Source organism: Ranitomeya variabilis, chromosome 4 (genome assembly GCF_051348905.1).
Source record: "Ranitomeya variabilis isolate aRanVar5 chromosome 4, aRanVar5.hap1, whole genome shotgun sequence".
In the NCBI taxonomy this organism is placed as follows: domain Eukaryota; kingdom Metazoa; phylum Chordata; class Amphibia; order Anura; family Dendrobatidae; genus Ranitomeya; species Ranitomeya variabilis.
The window spans coordinates 13,226,745-13,253,524 of NC_135235.1; the positions used below are offsets into that span (position 1 = coordinate 13,226,745).

Genomic DNA, 26,780 nt, shown 5'->3' on the forward strand with positions numbered 1-26,780 from the left:
AATGGTAGAGATAGGAAAGGAAATGGAAGAAGGGAAACAAAATATAAAAAAGAAGAAAAAGAAAGGAAGTGAAAAAGGAAAAGTAAATAAAAAGTAGAGGAATAGAGGATACAGATTAGGAGTGAGTGGAAGAAAAGGATAAAAGGAAGAGAAAAACATGGAGCGGAGAATGAAGAGAAGGCTATAATTTGTAAAGCGCTGCGGAATATGTTGGCGCTATATAAATAAAATTATTATTATTATTATTATTATTAAGGCAAACAGTGGGCAATGCTGAGGGGTTTATGGGGGAGACCCTCGCCTGTCAGGGTCTCTGCACACCCTGCAGGGTTTCGCTTTCTAGACTGATGAGTGAAGGGGTTTCCATCTTTAGTGGTCTGCACTCGCCGTCCTGCAACTTTTACTAAACCCATCCGGGATATTTATTATCACTGTTATAATGTATCCGAGCGGTGCCCAGATTTGGTGCATCTGGTGAGACATGTCGGACACTTTTCTCATACATCTGGGTCAGCTTACAGCAGGCAGATATCATGAAGAAACTTTTGTCACAATGTTGGGTGCATTATAAGCCCCGCACCCTATTCTAGGCATTCAGTGTCAGCGGCAGGAAGCCACGTCCTGCACTAAGCAATCAGATACAGTCATCGGATCAGTCCTGCAAGAATACATTGTAAGTCTCTATAGAAGGGGAATAAATACCACCTACATAGGAACCTACATAGTTATCCCTTGCCGACCAGCCGGGGTAGAGCTGCATGTGCAGCTGTCGTTCCTTCCGCGCCAACTCGTAGTATTTCGCTTGTTCCTCTCTCGATAACGCGTGCCACTGTATGGAGGAGAGGAAAGAAATGACACCACATAGGACAGAAAGGTACAAAGGGGCTACTAGCTACATATTATCTATTATTATCGATCTATTATCTATCTGTTATCTATTATTATGTATCTATTATCTATCTATCATCTACCATCTATCTATCTATTATCTATCTATCATCTACCATCTATCTATTATCTAGCTATTATTATGTATCTATTATCTATCTATCTATCTATCTATCTATTATCTATCTATCTATCTATCTATCATCTATCTATCTATTCTCTATCTATCTATTTATTATCTCTCTCTGAGAACTACAACCCCCAGCATTCTGAGTAAGCAGCGATGCCCTTTTGGACCCACGGCTGAGCCCGTAGTGACACGTACCCTCCGGCCGAGGATCTGGTTGATGGCGGCGCTCTCTTTTAATGTGCATTCTGCGACCACTTTTGCTCGCATTTCCTTCATATATAACATAAATGCGTTTAGAGGCTTTTTTATATGAGGTTTCTTCTTTTCTTCTTCCTTTTTGGAATCCTGATGTTTTCTGCAATAGAGGAAGAGAAGCGCACTGGTTACCTTCTCCCTGCGGGGGGCGCTGTGCGGGCGGCGGGCAGAGACAGGAGCGCGGACTCACGAGCTGTGCAGCGATCCCATGTCACTCTGGGACGATTCCTGTTTGACGGTTGGGTTCACTATGGCGGGATGAGGGATTCCAGTTGTGTGTAAACTGTGGTGTGGCGGTACCATGTGTGGGGGGAATCTGGAGGATAGAAAGCTGTGTAAATCGTCAGAATAAAGATGAATGAAAGGGGAGGGGTGTCTCATTAACATAATAGTCATTCATTAGCCTTAATTACATTGCGCCATCATATACCGCAGCGTCGTACACAGAATGCGCTTATAAAACCTGATCCAACAAAACGGGACATCAATCAACCTAGACATAGACCAGGACGGCCCACCACAAAAGATCAGCCCCCAACCCCACACTTCTAAGTGCATTACCCCCATATAAAGCAGAGGCGTCAGCGCTGCCCCCCCAATATGATATCTGCCCCTAAATGTCTGCTCCATGGGTACATGCGGGTGACAGGGCGACCCCCTCACTAGGACCCCAATATTATCCAGAGGAGCCCACCCAAGCGTTACAGAGCAGACCATGAATCCTGCTGTATGCATTATCTGCAGTGGCTGATAACAGCGAGCAATACAGGATATTCACCTGTCCTTATATCATTCACTTGCCAGCCTGAAATGGCTGATGACAGAGAGTAATAGATTGCATTTAGTTGCCAGCCGTATAGAGCAGATGCTGATGCAGCGCCTCTTTATACCTCACCTATAGAATTAAACATATTATCTGGATAGATCTTTGGAGACCCCACAAAGGACGCGGGCGACACTGACCACCCACATAGATTATAATGGAAACTACAGAGGGTTAATATTCATGGACGCCCCGTAATCTGTTCACAGCTCCCACGTCTGCTCCAGGTACTAACATTCCCACCTGGCTCTGGACGTCATGGACGTAGACCATTTACTATGGGGGTCTGAGAGCGGATGATGAGCAGTGTAGTGATGGCTGGACTGATCTGCATACAGAAATGATGGCACACATGAAGGGCACAGCTGCAGGGGCCCCAATGCCAATGTGGCCGCTCTATCTGCCCTATATGGGGTCACCGGGGTGTTCAATGGCTGAATGGGGAGCAGTGGAGGAATAATCACAACCATCATCTCCCTCACAATGAATGGGCCGTATAATGCAGGCTCCGCTCTGGCTAACAGAGGGCCCAATAACAACACCCCAAGGCCCTGTATGTCCTATGGGGCATCATCTGAAAGGACGATCCGACATCATGTGAACGTTCATTCATATTTGTCGGTGACCTCCCATTATGCAGGCAGCTGCTCGGACATTGGGTGGAGTAGTCATCGCTCTAGGATTGTGTCCTCTACAACGAAGAAGAGTTTTCTGCTCTTATGAAAATAAACCTTAATTAAACTAAAAGTTTTGTCACTTTCTAACAGACTTTTAATTTCTCAACATTTCCAAGATCTCTGCTTGCTGTCAGTGAATGGTAACGGGCCTAATCTCATCCAGTCCAGGCAAACCCGATCCGCAATCAGCAGCACAGATCTGTCTCCTGGCAGTTTGTTACAATGTATCAGTCTGGAGTGGAGGCTCCTTAGAGAAAAGAGGATCCTAAGACTGGATACAACAGAACTTCAGGTGTGAGAACATTTAGGTCAAGCGGAGTTTACAGCCTTTATATCTAAGACTTGTAGTCAGCAGAGATCTAGGAAATGGGGAAACATGGAATAGAAAGTTGAAGAACTTCTTATACAATGTACCAATAATAGGAATTCCTGATCAGTGAACTGTGGCCAGCAGTGGCCTGTACCGTGCTGCCAGGCTCTCGATCTGTGGACTGTGGTCAGTAGTGGCCTGTACCAAGCCACCAGGCTCCCGATCTGTGGACTGTGGTCAGCAGTGGCCTGTACCGAGCCACCAGGCTCCCGATCTGTGGACTGCGGTCAGCAGTGGCCTGTACCATGCCGCCAGGCTCCCGATCTGTGGTCTGTGGTCAGCAATTGCCTGTACCAATCCACCAGGCTCCCAATCCGTGGAATGTGGTCAGCAGTGGCCTGTACCAAGCCACCAGGCTCCCGATCTGTGGTCTGTGGTCAGCAGTGGCCTGTACCGAGCCACCAGGCTCCTGATCTGTGGACTGTGTCCAGCAGTGGCCTGTACCGAGCCACGAGGCTCCCAATCCGTGGACTGTGTCCAGCAGTGGCCTGTACCGTGTTGCCAGGCTCCTGATCTGTGGACTGTGGTCAGCAGTGTCCTGCACCGTGCTGCCAGGCTCCCGATCTGTGGTCTGTGGTCAGCAGTGGCCTGTACCGAGCCACCAGGCTCCTGATCTGTGGTCAGCAGTGGCCTGTACCGATCCACCAGGCTCCCGATCCATGGAATGTGGTCAGCAGTGGCCTGTACCGAACCACCAGGCTCCTGATCTGTGGACTGTGTCCAGCAGTGGCCTGTACCGAGCCACCAGGCTCCCGATCTGTGTCCAGCAGTGGCCTGTGCCATGCTGCCAGGCTCTTGATCTGTGGACTGTGGTCAGCAGTGGCCTGTACCGTGCTGCCAGGCTACCGATCTGTGGACTGTGGTCAGAAGTGGCCTGTGCCGTGCCGCCAGGCTCCCGATCCATGGATTGTGTCCAGCAGTGGCCTGTACAGTGCCGCCAGGCTCCGAATCCATGGACTGTGTCCAGCAGTGGCCTGTACCAAGCCACCAGGCTCCCGATCTGTGGACTGTGTCCAGCAGTGGCCTGTACCATGCCACCAGGCTCACAATCTGTGGACTGTGGTCAGCAGAGGACTGTACTGAGCCACCAGGCTCCCGATCTGTGGACTGTGTCCAGCAGTGGTCTGCACCATGCCGCCAGGCTCCTGATCTGTGGACTGTGGTCAGCAGGCCTGTACTGAGCCACCAGGCTCCCGATCTGTGGACTGTGTCCAGCAGTGGCCTGTACCATGCCGCCAGGCTCCTGATCCGTGGACTGTGGTCAGCAGAGGCCTGTACGGAGCCACCAGGCTCCCGATCTGTGGACTGTGTCCAGCAGTGGCCTGTACCGTGTCACCAGGCTCCTGATCCACGGACTGTGGTCAGCAGTGACCTGTACCGTGCTGCCAAGCTCTCGATCTGCAGACTGTGGTCAGCAGTGGCCTGTACCGTGCCACCAGGCTCCCGATCCATGGACTTTGGTCAGCAGTGGCCTGTACTGTGCCACCAAGATCCGATCCGTGGACTGTATCCAGCAGTGGCCTGTACCGTGCTGTCAGGCTACCGATCCATGGACTGTGGTCAGCAGTGGCCTGTACCGTGCTGCCAGGCTCCCGATCCATGGACTGTGATTAGCAGTGGCCTGCACCGAGCCACCAGGCTCCCGATCCATGGACTGTGGTCAGCAGTGGCCTGCACCGAGCCACCAGGCTACCGATCCATGGACTGTGGTCAGCAGTGGCATGTACCGTGCTGCCAGGCTCCCGATCCATGGACTGTGGTCAGCAGTGGCCTGTACCGAGCCACCAGGCTCCCGATCCATGGACTGTGGTCAGCAGTGGCCTGCAAAGAGCCACCAGGCTCCCGATCCATGGACTGTGGTCAGCAGTGGCCTGTACCATGTTGCCAGGCTCCCGATCTGTGGACTGTGGTCAGCAGTGGCCTGTACCGAGCCAGCAGGCCATTAAAAGGTCTCATAACTACAAGATTATCTGAAAGCTTTATTTATTCACACATTTAAATAAATGGGAAAAATAAAAACGTATAAAAAATGCACGAATGTTGAGCAGAGTTTTCCTACCAACACTCTGCAAAAATCTGCAGCAAACACTGAACGTGTGCACGGACCCTGCAGATAATGGCACCTGGGGAATAAGTGTTTGTGCACATGGAGGTTCTAGATTTTTTTGAGTCGGCCAACTCCAAAGATAACTGCAGGAAAATCGTTTACAGACTCTTCAGACTCGTTTCTATTATAAAACCTTTCTACGGTTCATGTTCGGTCTTTTCAGCATTTTTCTTCCACTTCAGGTTTTGAATAAAGTCTGGTGGGAAAAAAGAGAACGTTGCTGCTAGGATGCGGCTCCGGGTGGGAAGCGCTCGAACTGGTGACTGCCCAATCAGAAGACACTTCGGGAAAAAAACGCTATGGGAGAAAAAAAACTCCCCCAAAACCTCGGTAATGTGGGCACACGGCCTCAGGACAGGTTTTTCCCCATATTAGCGGACAGCACGTAGAGGTTATAAAAGGGGAAATTCATTTGTTTAAAATCAGGAAGCGGTCTGATAAAAGTCGGCCACTTCTGCGCAGCTTTGCTCCATCGCGTCTTACAAAGGTTAAGTGGGGCTTAGAAGGGGAGCGGACAACGAAGGCCAGTAAAGCTGGAGTCCATGTCGGACACATGGAAACCATGACAGATGCGCTAAGGGGTGCGCATTTCTAAATGACAGACACAGGAAACGCCAAACTGGATGCACCCACCCCAAAGTCCATCATAAAGTTGCCGATCTTTTCATTCTAGGATGAGCCGCGATGTCTCGGAGGATAGAAGCTTCCAGAAACAATTTGGCTCATTGGAGATTAGCTGGAACGCGTCGGGATATAAAAGTGCGACGGCAGAACGCCTCGTGTATCACTGTGGATGGAGTCGGATCTCCAGTCCTCACTGTGACCTCGGGGGAGTAACTATAGTAGGGGTGGTGGGTTGTAATTGCACCCGGGCCCTGGAGCCCATGAGGCCTGAAAGGTCCCTTTGGCCCATATGAAAAGACTGTTCCTATTAAAGACCTGAGCTACTCGCGGGCCCTTTTGGAGATTTAGCATCGGGGCCCATAAGCTTCAAGTTACGCTCCTGGACCCCCACACGTTAGATGATGAGGACCCTCAGCCTCGTCCTGTAGCTACTTGCAGTCTGTAACGAGCTGCTACATTCCTGCGCCATCCAGACAAAAGGTGCATTTGGCTACATGGAGATAAGGAGCGCGATACATTGTTTCCTTGTTCCCAAGGTGAGACGGTGCCCACAAAACGCCCGGCATAAAATCGCATCTCATTAGACGCCCGTCTCCTTTCATGGCTCGGAGCCAGGAGATAATGATGAGACGACTTATTAGGGACAACTAATTTTTTTTTGTTCTGCTTGTCTCAGGGGCTTCTGTCGTCCTCGGGATTCTTTTTTTTTTTTGAGCCGCTGTTGACGCTTCTCCCGAGCGCGTGTCATCTCGTCGTCTGGATTTCATGCATAAGCAGTGGGACGCATCTCTTTATGGGCTGCAGCCGTTCTGCCTTCGCTTACGCTGAATTTATCATTATCTGCTCGCACATTTCATCTCTTCCTGCCTGGGATTTCTTCTTTTCGCCTGCCCGTTGCGCCCACTTTATGGTTTATACATGATGTGGCTTCTCTTTGAAGCCAGACGGTTTGAGCGATGCCCTCGTCAGGAGAAGTGCCTTTCACCAATTTAACATGCTGAGGGCCCCAAGCTCCAACATCTCAATCGAAAGGGGGTCACCGGGTGGCACCGGCGAGTGTCAGCAAGTGCTGTTTAATTGCCAATCTAGGTTTCTCCACGGTGTTTAAAGTATAATGACCCTTCACTTAATTCTGAGAATCCCTGGCCCCGGCGCTGCATTGAATGAATATCAAAGGCTACGACAGAACAGGGTGCAGCGCCTGCATTCCCATAACTGTCATCCGTCTAATGGACCTGTACTTGTGTCAGCCCATTATCACAATAATCTGTTTAATTTGCTGTATACTCTTTATAACTAGACACCTCTCATTCTGCCAAGTTTGGATGGAAGGAGAAAAAAGAAGAATCCCAAGGTGTCCGGCTCGCTAATAATAATCCTGCCGGCAGCTTTCCTCTGCGCGGAGCCGTAACCCCCCGCTGCCGGCAGAGTCCATACCGCCATCTATTACCATAGGTAATGGAATACAAAGTGGCCACCACATCTGGAAGTACCTGCCCCGGGCCCCTCAATAGAGACTAGGGCCCCGTGCCCACAGGCTGCACATGAGCACAATGCATGGATAGATATATATATATATTTATATATATATATATATATATATTACATTTTACTGCATTTTCCAGGAGTCTTCACATGTGCAGATATCTGACCAATTTCTGCATTTCTGCGTGTAAAAAATTCCCAAAATCTGATTGATATCCGTCCTATCCGCCAGAAAAGTGATCCAACAATGACCGTGCGCCTCCGATCACGTATCCGCCATAGAAATCTATTACAAAGAAGGTTTTCTAGCAGGACGAAGACGAGAAGATAAAGAATCAATCAGACCAATGTCATCTTCTGTAGGATTGCTCAGAAATCCCATCGCTTGGCAGCCGCATAATGATCCTTCCGGGGTGGGGGCCTTATTAGCAATCAATTGTCTTTCTGCATTTCTACACATTCAGACTCACAAGTTATAATTCAGGGTTGTGGTGAATATCTCATAACTTCCATGGACCAAACAGAAACTTGTGGGAATTGTGTGAACTCACAATAATCTTAAATTATAAGATAATCTGCGACTTTTATAATGTATCAAGAACAATGAGGAAAGTACATTCCATCAGTGACGGGTGCGTGCAACAATGTAACACAACCGCAATCAGTGATCGCAAAAAACCTCCTATAACTGTGTCGCTAATTACATAGAAATCTTATTATAGCGACTCCCTGACCCCCTGGATGGCTGTGACTTGTAGTCCGGGCGGAGGAGGCCGATATATCTCCCTATAACGGCTACTTTGCTGCACTATGGAGCAGGGTAAGCACAATGTAACATTGTATCAGACGTTACAAATCACAAGAAACAATGTATCCAGTCGTATCTCCATGCGGAGAGCCCTCAGTGACAGTCTGACTCCGTTCACATTTAGCATTTCTTTCCACATGAAAACCGCAGGCAATGGCCAGAAAACCGCAGTGGAAATCTCATTGATTTTTTTTGTGTTTTTGATAATGAAATTTTAGAAATCGCATTAATTTCATTGTTATCGTAAAACGTTACTTTTTTTCCCACATTACAAATCGCATAAAAACTGCTACAAGTGAATGCGCCCATGATGATTTATTGTTTCCTTAAACATAAAATAATAAATATTTCAGCAGATCTCGACCCATTACTGCTTTACGAGAGGAATATCGATCGTCTGCCGTCACCACGAGGCGGAGAACTGGTATAATGACTGCAATAACTGATAGAGTAAAAACCGCTACAGTTACTGCACAGCGTAAGACCAACAGGGCCGCCTAATCTAAAGGTCAGAAAAAAACTGCTACAGATGAACTCCAGGACTAAAGCACATCCTAGACTCCGACATACAGACACATCAGGAAATCAGGCAATGACTTGGCCTGGAATGATAATTTAACTTTTTATATTTTGTAGTTGCCGACAATGGAAAAAAATAAAACATTATGCACAACCCTTCTGTAAGTCTATGGAGTGTAGTTCATGTGTTAACCTGGAGGTGTCACTGTTGCAACAATGCATCATTGGGAGCCCAGAAGTTATTGAGATGATCAAATCTGATCTATGTAATATATAGAATAACACGGAGCCGAGAAATACAGATAAAATAATACTAGGTAATATATGTCATTAAATATAGAGGCTCTGATCTATGTAATATATAGAATAACACGGAGCCGAGAAATACAGATAAAATAATACTAGATAATAATATATGTCATTGAATATACAGGCTCTTATCTATGTAATATAAAGAATAATACGGAACACAGAAATATAGATAAGGTAGTATTGGATAATATATTAAATTACATTACAATATGAATACATAATATATAATAATAACATAGATAAGATAATACAAAGAATAAATGTAAAATATCTGACGTATGTCATTTATAGAATATGAAATATAAAATACCGGTAATATATACAATGAAATATATCATGTCTGATCTATGTAATATTTAGAATATATGCAGCCTGATATACACAATAACTGAAAAACAAATATAATATAAAGAAGAAATATATATCATATCTGATCTATAAAACCTTGTAAAATATAATATCTGACGTATCAAATATAGATTATATATAACATGAAATGTTTATATCAAACATAAATCTATAATTTATCTGTCATCTAATTATTTTGTATTATAATTTGTAGCTTACAATGTTAGAAAAACATTTTTTGAAGCCAGAATTCTACTGAGATTCATTAACTATTAAATATCTCAGAACCCAGAGTCAATCTGACAAAACCAAAGACATATTCTAAATCAGCACAAAAAAACATTCAGACATCAATGGCTATCTATTACTATCTATTATCTATCATCTATAATCTATTATCTATCTATCATCTATTATCTATATATTATCTATATATTATCTATATATTATCTATTATCTATATATTATCTATTATCTATCTCTTATCTATGTATCTATTATCTCTATCAATCATCAATCTGTCAACTCTATATCTATCATCTATCCATCTATCTATCTATCTATCTATCTATCTATCTATCTATCTATCTATCATCTATTGATTATCTATCTGTCATCTATCTATCTAGCTATCCATCATCTATTTATATATCTATCATCTATCTATCTATCTATCTATCTATCTATCTATCTATCATCTATCTATTATCTATCTATCTATTATCTAGCTATTATTTATCTATCATCTATTATCTACTATCTATCTATCTATCTATCTATCTATCTATCTATCCATCATCTACCTATTATCTATCCATCATCTATTTATCTATCTATTATCTATTATCTATCTATCTATCATCTATCTATCTATCTATCTATCTATCTATCTATCTATCTATCTATCTATCTATCCATCCATCATCCATCTATCTATTATCTATAATCTATCTATTATCTATCTATTATCTATCTATCTATCATCTATTTATCTATCTACCTATCTATTATCTATCTATCCATCATCTACCTATTATCTATCCATCATCTATTATCTATCTATTATCTATCTATTATCTATCTATCTATCTATCTATCTATCTATCTATCTATCTATCTATCTATCTATCTATCCATCATCCATCTATCTATTATCTATAATCTATCTATTATCTATCTATTATCTGTCTTATATATTTATATCTCCATCTTTTATAATTAATGGCTGACGTTCAGATCCACTGTCAAATAATATATAAGATCTAAATAATTAATTATATTTAAGTTCTAATTTATGCAAAAATCAACATTGGACGATATTTTGTGTTGCTTTTGGTTAATCTGACTCTGTGGTTACATTTCCCCAATTTTACGGTTCTGGGGGCTACAGAAGATGCATTCGGGCCAGTTTTTAGAGCGCTCACCTTGACATGGAAGCATTGACTGTGAGAGCGGTGGGGTAGGGATGTCGGAAGCCCCCGGTTGTGATCGGGTACACCGGCTGACCTTGCCTTGGAAAGGGGGAAAGAAAAAGTGGAGAAATTGAGTATAATATGTGAAAATAAATAAATTACATTCCAGCATTCTCATCTAATCAAGACAAAAATCTTGGGGATTGTACGGCGCAGATCAAAGCCGCCAATGTGAATGCCATAAATTTGATACGGGCGGCTAATTAAATTTTCTAACCTCAGCTTATGTCAATATAGGGCCTCTCTCCGGGTTGGAACGAGGTGTTTTGTTGTGATAATTAAAGGCGAAGCCTTTGCTTCTTTAATGGAGCCATCACACTAATTGAGGGCTACGCATGCAAAGAAAATAATAATGAATGGAAATTTATACCAAAATAAAGTGCAGGGAATCAAAGGCGTCGAGCGGCGCACTGGGTCCCTTCCGCTATTTAGATCTTGGTGAGAAAACATTAAATTAACAGATCTTAATTTGTAGCCTTTTGTCACATTAATGAGACTTGACAAGATTTACCGGGGGAAAGTCCCCAAATACTATTGTGGGCAACCAATCGCCAGTCACCGCTCGTTACAATAATTAATGATTACAACAACCTGCACTGGGGGAGATCTTGAGAAAGACTCAGTCGTTCCTGAATAAATTATTGGTCCCTTAACCGCAAGAAGACAGAGACTGCGTAATGACTGCGAGGAGCGGGCGGGGGAGGGGAGGCTGCGTTTACTGACACATTTTTCCAACTTCTTCTATCTACACTTTTATTTATTCCATCAGATACAGGGGGACAGGGTGCAGATAGCCCCCCAATATACCAAAGATCTGAGGTCTATAGCATTCATCAGATAGGGGCGGACAGATAACAAAAATGCCAGATAAAAGATAAACCTATAGGTTCACTGCACTCAGATACCGGGGGTCTGTGCCCCATAAATGATTGTACCAGCCCTCGTCATGTTCAGGAGGGGCAGTACCTCATGGTATAGACTAGACATGGTGGTGCACCAGAGACAGAGCCCCCACAAACTTCGCAGGTTCAGGGCAGCACCCCAGATTGTCAGCCTACTGTTTATTTGGATATGAGGGGAGACTGCGACATATGGAGACCCCGGCATACATTAAAGAGGAGATGTCACCGGGTGAAAAGAGGCCATCTTCTTCTCTTATGTCATTCCTGCTGCTCTGCTGAGTTTTCCGCCTTTTGTTTCTTTTTTATCTGCCATACGCTTCCAGAGATATGGGCCATTTACTTAGTGCTATTCATTATGGTTTTTTACCGAGGGGGCGTGGCTCACATGGTAATTAGGCAGATCAGCCTAAGGACACGCCCAAGAGGATCATGCGAGCCACGCCCCCTTGCTAAAGACTATAACAAATAGAGAAAGGCCCGTATTTCTGGGACGGTATGGCTGAATAAACTCTGGAGAGCAGTGAGAATAAAGTAAGAGCAAGAACTGCCCACCAGGCCCCATGTAGGACGACTCCGGACACTTCATTCATCAAATTCACATTACATTAAAACGTAAAATAATAAAAAATGGTAAAAACACTGGAACTGCTTACTGTGGTACTAACCATCCTAGCGGATGGGGGATCTGTCCTACGGCGCCCGGTGATAAAGGGTAATAGGGTGATATGTCTGGAGGGTGAGGAGGCCGAGGGATTCCTGGGGACATAAAAAACAGATTTAACAATAAGGAAAATGAAACGAAGATTTAAAAAAATGACAAAAAAATAAAATAAAAAATGCAATAAAAAAATGAAGAAATCTAACAGTAAAAGTCATGTTTACGTAAAACCAAACATGAAATGATAATGAGCAATGAAAAGGAGGGGCTCCATTAAAAACACCAAAATGGGCCCCTTATTATAGGGCTTTCCACCCAGACCCGATGTTCGCTCCCCTGTTCCCCCCTGTCTACTAGGTGATTATGATCATCTAAAGTGATCTCATGAATGGACTATACCAGTGGTCAGCTGCTGTAGAACTACTAGTCCCAGAATGCTCTGGAAGCTGGAGTCTCTGGAATATATTAGACAATCGCTGAAATATCAATCCCTAAAATGTTGTTATCAGGAAAGCTGCATCAGGTTTTGGAGACTGCTTTGAGTATATCTAACTCTTCCACATCATTTTTGGGGTATTACTAGTTAAGCGATTGTATTCTGTAGATTCAAATGAACCTTTTCTTTCAGCAAAATTCTTCCCTTATGGCAAATGCACTTTCCTACAAGTGGAGCAGTGGGCAAGCGTCCCAAAGTTCTCCTTGTCCTAATGAACCGACTGTAACCTGCACTTCTACTTTCCCCGTGAGGTCATTTCTCTGCCGTTCACAATGATGCATGAATAAAACAGACACAGCTGCAGGGAGAAGAGATGTAAAACAGGGAGGAAGGAGGAGACGGCCGCCAAAATCATAAATAAATGATCACCGCCGGCACAAAAGACAGGTGGACGCTCAAATCCGCCGCTAAAAACATCATTTGTAAAACTCTCCAGCTGAGAACAGAGAGTGGGAGGAGGACACACTACACCTCCAGGATTTCCTCTGCGCCTGCACCTTTAAGAGGCAACAGTTAGTTAATCAAGGTGGGAAGAATATTCAGAAATAAGGGGCAAAAAGTAACAATGTATCGAGTGCTGTCACATGAGTCGGGATCCCACGATGGGCGCCAGAGTCATGGAGAGGGCTGCAGGGAATATCTGATATTCATGTGTCAGAAAAAGGCTAGTAAATTGGCTAAATGTCCGAGCCTGGTCCCTAAATCTGGGGCCCACGGTCACACTGATGACTGCTGCCAGACTGTTGCCACCTGGACACCCCTAAAAGAAAGGGATCAGAAGTATCATTTGGGGGGCTTGTCACATGACACAAAGTCCCAACTCTGGAAGACCCTCTAAAAGTGATGATGGGAAATACAGGAGAGACCTTAATAGCATTAGAGGACATTACATCCCCGGGCGGGGCAATCCATGTCACACAGGGAGCACCTACCTGTTTTGGGGTCCACATCCGCCTGTAAGTGTGGTGGGGGGTTCCCAGGGGTAAAGTGCTCATTACTGTAGGTGATAAGCGGTGTGAGAGGGTGGACATGATGAGGGTGTTGTACTACTGGCACTTTATTAGACTGCGGAGACACAAAGAGAAATCAAATTTAATGAACAGAAGACCACAAAAAAGATGGCGTGAACGTAGAAGTCACCATTACAGAACATTTCACCTAGAAATAAAACCAGAATATTTCCCAGGAGATACAGAGGCCATCGCTGTCCTGTTTCCGGGAAAGTTGGGTGCGGTAAATATTGAGCTTTTCAGGATTTGGAAAATGGCATATTACAAAGCGTCATCAACACGAGCGCGGCGGGTGCCACATTACAAGATGGACAGCTGTTATGTGGGAGTCTGGGAAAGCAGGGTGCATAGTGACAACTGCCATATTGGTCGTCACCCAGCTTTCCCAGTAACAGAAACGGAAAGCGGAACAATAGAACAGAACTTCTATTTTATGAATACATTGTAGACAATATCATTTCAGTTTTATAATGACGTTCAATATTTTCCTGTCTTCTTCCCATTCTACAACAGACCACGACCCCATCCACAGCCGGCCTTCATCAGGGAGCACAGACAATAAAGCCCCGACTCATCACTGACAGATTTACTTTTTTGTCTTCATTGTTGTGTTGTTTGCAGCAAATTATTCAAAATGTCATAAGTGAACTGACGAATTTTGTCCAAAATCAAAGTAACCAAGTAAAAGTGACTTTAAAAAGCCCCAAATTACATAAAGAATTAGGTTCAGACATAAAAGTCACTTTTCCTGAATCATAATTTGCTTCTTTTTAAGTCACTTCTCTTTTTCTATCTTGCGATATTCATTGCTGTTTTTTGTGTTCAATTCTTCAAAATTTCACATGCAATTTATTAACTTTGTGCAAAATTAAAATTATTTATTTTTGTCTTTAACTTTTTTCACCACTTTTTTAGCACAAAAAATTGCATGCTCTGCTAAAATGTTGCAAAAAGTGTGAAAAAAACCCCCAGTTTCAGGTATCTATAAAATATTTTGTGCAAAAAGTTTGCAACTGTTTAAAAAGTTGCAATTGATGAATCTGCCAAAAATATCTGTAGACCCCAAACTGCCTACAATAGTGAACAAAAAACAAACAGGTGAACACATAAAATAGATGAAAAAAGGTGCAAATAAGAAGAACAAATGAAAAAAATGGCAAAAACACACTGAAAACTGGACAGAAAAAGGCGCATATGCAGTAATGAATCGGACCTGTGTAAGAACCGTTTTTATTCCAGAAAAAAAGGCTCAAAGACAATAATGAATTGGGGCAAATGTATGAAAATTGTACCCAAATTTTCAGGCAGGGAAGTCACTGTCTCCCTTGTGGCTCCTCCTGCAGCTCCCATAGGACAGACATAACCAAGAAGTTGTCGGGTTTGGTGCTTCCATGCCCCAAGTCCTCTCTGCTCCTGGCAGAAGCTGATGGACATATTGTAGGAATGTTTTAAGAAACTTTTTTCTAAGCCACTGTATTTATTTCCATTTTAAATGCTCATTTCTTAATAACTGGCGCACGTGAGCTCATGAAATCCGATAAAAATGCTCGCTACTTTGGTCTTTTACCTTCTATGTGATTTTCAAGCAGAAGTCAGACGATACACTAGAATGTCACACAGTAATGTTACCTTTACGCAAAAATTTCTAGTATCCAAAAATAATCACTTGGCGGGAGTAAATTTGTGTCAAAATGTTATGTATTTTTCTTTCTTTAAAAAGTGACAAACAACGAATTGCTGCAAACATCTGAATTACAAAAACGGCGAACGGTGTCCACAATGGTGAACAGAGAAAAAAACACAAAGGAAACTTAAAAGAGGAATTTGGCACCAATCCCCCCCCCCCCAAAGTATGTACCCGCTCACTGACAATTCTTCATCCTCAGTCTATGATCTGCACATGTGAACAAAGTGGCAAATCCCGAGCAGATACATTTCTCGCGTTATCTGAGGTCACATGACTTTCCCTGTAATCCGGGCCGCCGAAAATAATGACAACTATTTTAAAAACGCTTCATAGCAGTCTGACAACTGGAAACGAGGGGACTTTACAGAAACTTCCGGAGCATTTCCAGGTCAGATGCTGCGGTTTTGTTCCCGGATCTTTTTTTAATGATGGTTTTATTGCACCATCGATTATTAAAGCTCCTGTTTACACAAACACTCGACTTTTACAAACCGTGTGCAAAAAAAAACACACTCTTAATCACCTCTTATGGTATAAACCCTGAATATTTTTCTTTTTTATCTTTTTACTTCCAAAAATTTTCCAAAGCATCTCTTGTTTTTGCCCCGGCCAGCGTCGTTCCAGACTCGGATGTGTCCCCTGCTCTACGTTCTTCGTGTCCTCCTTCCTACTTCTTTTTGGAGGACAGGACTCTCAGCAGTGCCGGGCCCATTGGTTCCTTCCTCCCCATGACAGGGCCCACCTCCTCTTCTCCCCTAGCAATTTTCTCCTATGATGGCATAAAGGCATGGCATGCTGAGGCGCGAGCCCCTCCACCTCCTCTCTGACTCCCTCCGATTCACACCCTTTTGTGATGCAAGTCGGCGCAGCGGGTACCCTGCCTTTAATAGCGTCCGAGGCCAGCCCCGCGCAACCTCCGGATTTGTTAACGCGCACTGTATCTCGCTCCCAGAGTCAGCAGCCCCCTTTATACAGCCGGGATCTAAGGACCTGCCTTGTATATTCCGTGACATTGACGAGATCTTGTTTCTCCCGCCATTCACTTCTCAAAGACTTTTATCACAAAAACTAAATGGCGGCGAGCGCAGTGAGCAGAGCGGCGAGGAGTCACAACATCCACTCTCCGTAGAGGCGCCTCCCCCGTAAACACTGGGACCTGCGCGCCGGGGCCAGGTTCATGCTTTCATCCGCAGAAATGCTGCACGGATTCCCGAGATGGGAACCACTCAGACCGAAAATCCATATTCCCCAAGGTGGTATTGAGCCGGAGTTTTACAAGGCAGAACATTTAACCAGATTATGTGGCCGGCAGATAAAGACGCTCTCGTAGTAATGGCTGAGCAGATTACAGCCTAGATATGGCCTCATTTCCATAAGCAGCTTGTATTAATACCCAGGGAGCGGCGGCAGCGCGACCTGACAAGAGCTAAATGCTTATTACATCACGTCTTCTTGTTCTCTTCCACAATCGGAGACACAAGGATTCTGCCCGTTAAGGTTTCTCTTGTTTCCGTGAAACGTCTTAAAGCCTCATGAGCTCTCGTCAATGGCGCCAGCTGGTAAATACAATGGATGTCATTGTACACCGGCCATGGCTCTGAGCCGGGCAACTACGTTGTGACAACCAAGGCCCGTTTGTATGTTTGGTTTTGTTAATAAAATAATTGTGCAAAACTCAAAAAAAAAGTGGAGATTTGCAGAATTTATTGTAACATTAAAACATGCACCACCGACTCCGAATACAATAATTGAATGTGAATATTAATAAATACTTTATAACACAAAATTAAAGAAATACCAATAATGTTAGTATAATAAATTAATAAAAGTCCCAGAAAAAACTCCTTTATATTACATAATAAGTAAAATATTTATACAAAGATAATTAAAAATGTATTTAAAGATTAAATATATAGAAATATCTATCAGTTGTCAGGGGTCAGTGATTTGGGCAATCGCTCCTTTATCAATCAGCTTTGTATTTTGCTAATTTCATCGCCCCGCCGTTCCAGTATTTGCTTCCGGTCCTTCAAATCAGCATTAAAAGGCAATTAGGAAACATAAATAATTTAGTTCAGCGGCGCCCCTAGAGGATCTAGTGAGAATCTAAGAAATTGGAGGCCAAGCTCAGGGACCGAGCCGGGCAATGTATGCAGCAGGTGAGTAGTACACTAACACCTGGTGTGCACCATTAAATTGGCGCACAGTCATGTGACCACAGGTCACCGGAGTTAATTTGGTAATTTTAGGATCATGTAGAAATGCAGGAAAAATGTATTAGCTTTAGATGGTACAAATTGGATATATGGGACAAATTTTTAGATATTTGAAAGCAATAGGAAAGCAATGATATCACATAGTGGCGTGAAATTGAGGGATAACGGGAAATGTGGGGGTTCAGTCACTTATAAACAATCTATTGGCTCTCAGTGCATTGATACATTGTATAACAGGTTCAGACACAATTTAATCAGGTCCGACCTATTATTTCCTCAATGTGTCAAACAAGAAGCACAAAAAAAATACAAATGTTGTAAAAGGCTAAAATCCTTCCTGACTACAAGAAATCTCTCAATAAACCTGATAAAAAAAAAAAATATAATAAAACAAAGTAAAATCTTTGTGTATACATGGATGACATACTGATCGCACCAATACTACATCAGGCCATATGGCCATAAAAAAGCATGCCTTGTAATGTAATAGGATTGCACCCTGCAAATGCATAATGGATGGAATTTGTTAATGTCTATCCCAGAAGTTGAAGTGAAGCTGAATATAGAATTTCTTGAGCATATACAGAATGAAATACAGGCACTGGTATGTTTTGGTTGATTTTCTATGTCAATGGAAAGAAATTCTTATTGAACAGTAATGAATTCAACCAAAACTATCCAAGGAATGGCCTAAAAAGTACATATTATCCTTAATTTAGGATATCTTTCTAATCGTATTGTTATAGGTAAAACTATATCAAAGCTTGTGAATATCTGTACATAAAACAATACAAAAGAATTTAATAGACTGTAATTTGTAGAATATATTTTACTATAGCAATTTATCAAAAATTAGGAACAGTAATGGGGTCAAACATAACCCCAACAGCATAAACAATACTGGAAATTCAGAAACGTTGACAGAGCCAAAGTCTGGTGCCCCAGCAAGTTCTTTCATGCATTTCATCACATATAATGCTGCTATTTCCTCCATACGAAATTATAACAGATGGGTGACCTCAGTGCACTAGAAAACTGCTATCTTTATAAAATAAGTAATATAATATTTTTCAATGCAAAACAGAAAATTAGAAAGGTCATTATAATTGCATCAACTAAGGGGGATGATAAGAGACTACTCAACCTCAGTGGGATACATATCGAAATTCGTCAGGATTTTAGATGCATACGCTATGTACATGTGTCACTTCACCCAAAATATACCAGAAACCTGAGCTCTATGATATATTACACTTAAATCCATAAATGCAACATATAAAACCACATATACAACCAGTAACAGACCCAGGATACACAATACGTTACCAGTCACATACCAGTGCCAATCACACAGCGACTATATGCAGTGCACTATATATCAAATCACAAGAAGACTAGAGTAATATATATATAATTCCAAGAAAGAGGCAGCACTCCATTGTTTCAGTGGGAAAATGTGCAGGATTCTAAAAGTGCTGCCTCTTTCTTGTCTAGGGGCCTTGCACCCGAAGATAAGTATTATACAGGTCCTTCTCAAAAAATTAGCATATAGTGTTAAATTTCATTATTTACCATAATGTAATGATTACAATTAAACTTTCATATATTATAGATTCATTATCCTCCCAACTGAAATTTGTCAGGTCTTTTATTGTTTTAATACTGATGATTTTGGCATACAACTCCTGATAACCCAAAAAACCTGTCTCAATAAATTAGCATATCAAGAAAAGGTTCTCTAAACGACCTATTACCCTAATCTTCTGAATCAACTAATTAACTCTAAACACATGCAAAAGATACCTGAGGCTTTTAAAAACTCCCTGCCTGGTTCATTACTCAAAACCCCCATCATGGGTAAGACTAGCGACCTGACAGATGTCAAGAAGGCCATCATTGACACCCTCAAGCAAGAGGGTAAGACCCAGAAAGAAATTTCTCAACAAATAGGCTGTTCCCAGAGTGCTGTATCAAGGCACCTCAATGGTAAGTCTGTTGGAAGGAAACAATGTGGCAGAAAACGCTGTACAACGAGAAGAGGTGACCGGAACCTGAGGAAGATTGTGGAGAAGGACCGATTCCAGACCTTGGGGAACCTGAGGAAGCAGTGGACTGAGTCTGGTGTGGAAACATCCAGAGCCACCGTGCACAGGCGTGTGCAGGAAATGGGCTACAGGTGCCGCATTCCCCAGGTAAACAGCGGCAGAAGCGCCTGACCTGGGCTACAGAGAAGCAGCACTGGACTGTTGCTAAGTGGTCCCAAGTACTTTTTTCTGATGAAAGCAAATTTTGCATGTCATTCGGAAATCAAGGTGCCAGAGTCTGGAGGAAGACTGGGGAGAAGGAAATGCCAAAATGCCTGAAGTCCAGTGTCAAGTACCCACAGTCAGTGATGGTGTGGGGTGCCATGTCAGCTGCTGGTGTTGGTCCACTGTGTTTCATCAAGGGCAGGGTCAATGCAGCTAGCTATCAGGAGATTTTGGAGCACTTCATGCTTCCATCGGCTGAAATGCTTTATGGAGATGAAGATTTCATTTTCCAGCACGACCTGGCACCTGCTCACAGTGCCAAAACCACTGGTAAATGGTTTACTGACCATGGTATTACTGTGCTCAATTGGCCTGCCAACTCTCCTGACCTGAACCCCATAGAGAATCTGTGGGATATTGTGAAGAGAAAGTTGAGAGACGCAAGACCCAACACTCTGGATGAGCTTAAGGCCGCTATTGAAGCATCCTGGGCCTCCATAACATCTCAGCAGTGTCACAGGCTGATTGCCTCCATGCCACGCCGCATTGAAGCAGTCATTTCTGCCAAAGGATTCCCGACCAAGTATTGAGTGCATAACTGAACATTATTATTTGATGGATTTTTTGTTTGTTATTAAAAAACACTTTTATTTGATTGGACGGGTGAAATATGCTAATTTATTGAGACAGGTTTTTTTGGGTTATCAGGAGTTGTATGCCAAAATCATCAGTATTAAAACAATAAAAGACCTGACAAATTTCAGTTGGTGGATAATGAATCTATAATATATGAAAGTTTAATTGTAATCATTACATTATGGTAAATAATTACATTTAACACTATATGCTAATTTTTTGAGAAGGACCTGTACTATGCTGTTCCTTTTTTTGCTTATGTATGTATATATATATATATATGCACACACACACAAGAAAAAGACATTAGTACCAGCAAAACTGATACACTTGGTGATACAGCTTATCAGGTTAATCTGCTTCTTGCTCTTAATTTTGGTCATTACGAAGCCCCCTGAAATTCCTGTAGTGTCGAACCCTACATATACTAGATATAACCTGGTATAATGTTACTAGAATATTTCCCTATATACAGCCTGTATAATGTCTACAGAGCTGTGTACCCCTATATACAGCCTCTGTAATGGTTGTCAAGTGTTGTACCTCTATATATAGCCTGTATAATGTCTTTGTGGAAACCAGATACAGCCTATCTAACGTATGTAGCATGCTATTTCCCTATATTCAGCCTGTATAATATCTGTAGAGTGCTGTACCTCTATATACAGTCTGTATAATGTCCCCAGAGTGCTGTACCCTTATATACAGCCTGTATTATATTTATAAAGTTCTGTAACCATATAGAAATCCTGTACAATGTCTGTGGAGTGATGTATACCTCTATATATACCATACACAATATCCCAATAGTGCTGTACCTCTATATACAGCCTGTATGTCTGCAGAGTGCTGTACCCCTATATAAAGCCTGTATAATGTCTCCAGTGTTGTACCTCTACATACAGCCTATATAATATCTGTAGAGCGCTGTACCCCTATATACAAACTGTATAATATCTGTAGAGTGTTGTACCCCAATATACAGCCTGTATAATGTCTCCAGAGTTCTGTATCTCTATATACAGCCAGTATAATGTCTGTAGAGTTTTGTACCTCTATATACTGCCTGTATAATATCTGTAGAATGCTGTACTTCTATATACAGCCTGTATAATGTCTGTAGAGTGCCGTACCCCTACATAAAGCCTGTATAATGTCTGTAGAATGCTGTACCTCTATATATGGCCTGTACAATATCTCCAGAGTGCTGTACCCCTATATACCGTCTGTATAATACCTCGAGTGGTGTACCCCTATATACAGCCTGTATGCCTCTAAAATGCTGTACCTCTATATACCGCCTGTATAATATCTGTAGAGTGCTGTACCCCTATATAAAGCCTTTATAATGTCTGCAGAGGGCTGTACCCCTATATACAGCCTGTATAATGTCTCCAGAGTGCTGTACCTCTATATACAGCCAGTATAATGTTTGTAGAGTGTTGTACCTCTATATACAGTCTTTATAATGTCTCCAGAGTGCTTTATCTCTATATACAGCATGTATAATGTCTGTAGAGTGCTGTACCCCTACATAAAGCCTGTATAATGTCTGTAGAGTGCTGTACCTCTATATAAAGCCTGTGTAATGTCTGTAGAGTGCTGTACCCCTATATACAGTCTTTATAATGTCTCCAGAGTGCTTTATCTCTATATACAGCCTGTATAATGTCTGTAGAGTGCTGTACCCCTATATACAGCTTGTATGTCCAAGAGTGTTGTACCACTATATGAAGCCTGTATTATATCTGTAGAGTGATGTACCTCCATATACAGCCTTTATAATGTCTCCAGAGTGGTGTACCCCTATATACAGCCTATATAATGTCTATAGAATGCTGTACCTCTATATATAGCCTGTATAATGTCTGTAGAATGCTATACCTCTATATACAGCCTATATAATGTCTGTAAAATGCTGTGCCTATATATACCACCTGTATAATATCTGTAGAGTGCTGTACCCCTATATAAAGCCTATATGTCTGTAGAGGGCTATACCCCTATATGCAGCCTGTATAATATCTGTAGAGTGCTCTACCTCAATATACAGCTTGTATAATCTCTGTAGAGTGCTGTACTCCCATATACAGCCTGTATAGTGTCTGTACAGTGCTGTACCCCTATATACAGCATGTTTAGTGTCTGTAGAATACTGTACCCCTATATACAGCCTGTATACTGTATGTAGTAAGCTGTACCTCTATATACAGCCTTTATAATGTCCGTAGAGTGCTGTCCCACTATACACAGCCTGAATAATGTCGCCAGAGTGCTGCAGCTCTATATACAGCCTGTTTAATGTCTATAGAATACTGCACCTCTATATACAGCCTGTATAATATCTGTAGAGTGCTGTAACCCTATATATGGCCTATATAACATCTCCAGAGTGATGTATCCCTATATACAGCCAGTAGAATACCTTGAGTGCTGTACCCCTATATACAGCCTTAATAATGTCTATAGAATGCTGTACCTTTATATACATCATGTATAATGTCTGTAGAATGCTATACCTCTATATACAGCCTGTAGAATGTCTGTAGAATGCTGTACCTCTGTATACAGCCTGTATTATCTCTGTAGAGTGTTGTATTTCTATATACAGCCTGTATGTCTGTAGAATGCTGTACTTCTATATACAACCAGTATAATATCTGTAGAATACTGTACCCCTATATACAGCCTGTATGTCTGAAGACTGCTGTACCACTATATGCAGCCTTTATATCTATAGAATGCTGTACCACTATATACAGCCTGTATAATGTCTGTAGACTGCAGTACCTCTATATACAACCTGCATAATATCTGTAGAGTGCTGTACCCCTATATACAGTCTTTATAATGTCTGTAAAGTGATGTACCACTATATACAAGCTATATAATGTCTCTAGAGTACTGTACCTCTATATACAGCCTGTATGATGTCTGTAGACTGCTGTACCACTATATACAGCCTTTATGTCTGTAGAGTGCTGTGCCACTATATGCAGCCTGTAGAATGCTGTACCTCTATATACAGCTTTTACAATGTCTGTAGAGTGCTGTATCTCTACATACAGCCCGTATGATGTCTTTAGAGTGCTGTACCACTATATACAGCCTGTAGAATATCTGTAGAATATTGTACCCCTATATAGAGTCTTTATGTCTGACGAGTGCTGTCCACCTATATACAACCTGTATAATGTCTGTAGAGTGCTGTACCCCTATATGCAGCCTGTATAATGTATGTAGACTGCTATAACCCTATACATAGCCTGTATAATGTCTGTAGAGTGCTGTACCTCTATATACAGCCTGTATGATGTCTGTAGAGTGCTGTACCACTATATGCAGCCTGTATCATGTATGTAGAATGCTATAACCCTATACACAGCCCGTATAATGTCTGTAGAGTGCTGTATCTCTATATACAGTCTGTATGATGTGTATAACGTGCTGTACCACGATATACAGCTTTTATGCCTGTAGAGTGCTGTGCCACTATATACAGCCTGCATAATGTCTCCAGAGTGCTCTACCTCTATATACAGCCTGTGTAATACCTGTAGAGTGCTGTAACCCTATATACTGCCTGTATAATGTACAGGTCCTTCTCAAAAAATTAGCATATAGTGTTAAATTTCATTATTTACCATAATGTAATGATTACAATTAAACTTTCATATATTATAGATTCATTATCCACCAACTGAAATTTGTCAGGTCTTTTATTGTTTTAATACTGAAGATTTTGGCCTACAACTCCTGATAACCCAAAAAACCTGTCTCAATAAATTAGCATATTTCACCCGTCCAATCAAATGAAAGTGTTTTTTAATACCAAACAAAAAAACCATCAAATAATAATGTTCAGTTATGCACTCAATACTTGGTCGGGAATCCTTTGGCAGAAATGACTGCTTCAATGCGGCGTGGCATGGAGGCAATCAGCCTGTGACACTGCTGAGATGTTATGGAGGCCCAGGATGCTTCAATAGCGGCCTTAAGCTCATCCAGAGTGTTGGGTCTTGCGTCTCTCAACTTTCTCTTCACAATATCCCACAGATTCTCTATGGGGTTCAGGTCAGGAGAGTTGGCTGGCCAATTGAGCACAGTAATACCATGGTCAGTAAACCATTTACCAGTGGTTTTGGCACTGTGAGCAGGTGCCAGGTCGTGCTGAAAAATGAAATCTTCATCTCCATAAAGCATTTCAGCCGATGGAAGCATGAAGTGCTCCAAAATCTCCTGATAGCTAGCTGCATTGACCCTGCCCTTGATGAAACACAGTGGACCAACACCAGCAGCTGACATGGCACCCCACACCATCACTGACTGTGGGTACTTGACACTGGACTTCAGGCATTTTGGCATTTCCTTCTCCCCAGTCTTCCTCCAGACTCTGGCACCTTGATTTCCGAATGACATGCAAAATTTGCTTTCATCAGAAAAAAGTACTTGGGACCACTTAGCAACAGTCCAGTGCTGCTTCTCTGTAGCCCAGGTCAGGCGCTTCTGCCGCTGTTTACCTGGGGAATGCGGCACCTGTAGCCCATTTCCTGCACACGCCTGTGCACGGTGGCTCTGGATGTTTCCACACCAGACTCAGTCCACTGCTTCCTCAGGTTCCCCAAGGTCTGGAATCGGTCCTTCTCCACAATCTTCCTCAGGGTCCGGTCACCTCTTCTCGTTGTACAGCGTTTTCTGCCACATTGTTTCCTTCCAACAGACTTACCATTGAGGTGCCTTGATACAGCACTCTGGGAACAGCCTATTTGTTGAGAAATTTCTTTCTGGGTCTTACCCTCTTGCTTGAGGGTGTCAATGATGGCCTTCTTGACATCTGTCAGGTCGCTAGTCTTACCCATGATGGGGGTTTTGAGTAATGAACCAGGCAGGGAGTTTTTAAAAGCCTCAGGTATCTTTTGCAAGTGTTTAGAGTTAATTAGTTGATTCAGAAGATTAGGGTAATAGGTCGTTTAGAGAACCTTTTCTTGATATGCTAATTTATTGAGACAGGTTTTTTGGGTTATCAGGAGTTGTATGCCAAAATCATCAGTATTAAAACAATAAAAGACCTGACAAATTTCAGTTGGTGGATAATGAATCTATAATATATGAAAGTTTAATTGTAATCATTACATTATGGTAAATAATGAAATTTAACACTATATGCTAATTTTTTGAGAAGGACCTGTATATTGAAAGCTGTATCTCTATATACAGCCTGTATGTCTGTACAATGCTGTACCTCTATATACAGCCTGTATAATGTCTGTAGAGTGCTGTACCTTTATATACAGCCTATACAATGATTTCAGAGTGATGTATCTCTATATACAGCCTACATAATGTCTGCAGAGTGCTGTACCGATATATACAGTCTGTATACTATGTGTAGAGTGCTGTATCACTATACACAGCCTGTATGTCTCCAGAATGCTGTACCCCTATACACAGCCTGTATTGTATGTATTTATTTTTTATGAATTCTTTAAAGCATTTTTTAACAAACAAGGAAAACAAAAGAACATAACATCTTGTATTTATAAATGTATTTAAAAAGTTCTTCAACCATATACAAATCTTGTACAATGTCTTTAGAGTGATGTATACCTCTATATATACCATATACAAGGTTCCTATAGTGCTATACTCCATATACAGCCTGTGTAATGTCTTCAGAGTGCTGTACCACTATGTAAAGCCTTTATTAAGCTTAAAGAGTGCCATACCCCTATATAAATCCTGTACAATGTCTGTAGAGTGCTGCACCTCTACATACCCTATATTCCCTATAGGGTTGTACTCCTATATACAGCCTGCATAATGTTCAAAATGGTTTACCCCTTTATACAGCCTGTATACTGTCTCTAGAATGTTGTACTTTACATTATACAGGCTCTATATAGGGGTATATTTTACTATGGTAATTCTACAAAATTAGGAACAGTAATGGGCTCCAACATAACCCCAAGAACATAAATAAATCCTGGGAATTTAGAAACTGTGCTTTAGGTCCCAAGCCATGTTCCCCAGAGGTGCTTTCATGCATCACATCACATATAATGCTATTTCCTCCATAAGAAATTAGGGTGGTGACCTCATGTCATTAGG

At 42.2% G+C, this 26,780-nt stretch overlaps 1 protein-coding gene across 49 annotated transcripts in view; it reads right to left on the reverse strand.

Moving 5' to 3' along the window:
* Nucleotides 1-26,780, reverse strand: part of TCF7L2 (transcription factor 7 like 2) — a 271,190-nt gene that overhangs the window by 12,867 nt on the left and 231,543 nt on the right. For 17 of the 49 annotated variants that reach the window (XM_077257973.1, XM_077257972.1, XM_077257971.1 and 14 more), the window contains 6 exons: nucleotides 13,807-13,939; nucleotides 12,374-12,476; nucleotides 10,771-10,857; nucleotides 1,464-1,604; nucleotides 1,214-1,373; nucleotides 710-829 (listed from right to left, as the gene is read on the reverse strand). In XM_077257973.1, coding sequence (XP_077114088.1) covers nucleotides 710-829; nucleotides 1,214-1,373; nucleotides 1,464-1,604; nucleotides 10,771-10,857; nucleotides 12,374-12,476; nucleotides 13,807-13,939 — 744 coding nt within the window. The remainder of the gene's footprint in view (nucleotides 1-709; nucleotides 830-1,213; nucleotides 1,374-1,463; nucleotides 1,605-10,770; nucleotides 10,858-12,373; nucleotides 12,477-13,806; nucleotides 13,940-26,780) is intronic. The other 32 variants (XM_077258013.1, XM_077258012.1, XM_077258011.1 and 29 more) reach the window with 6 other exon arrangements.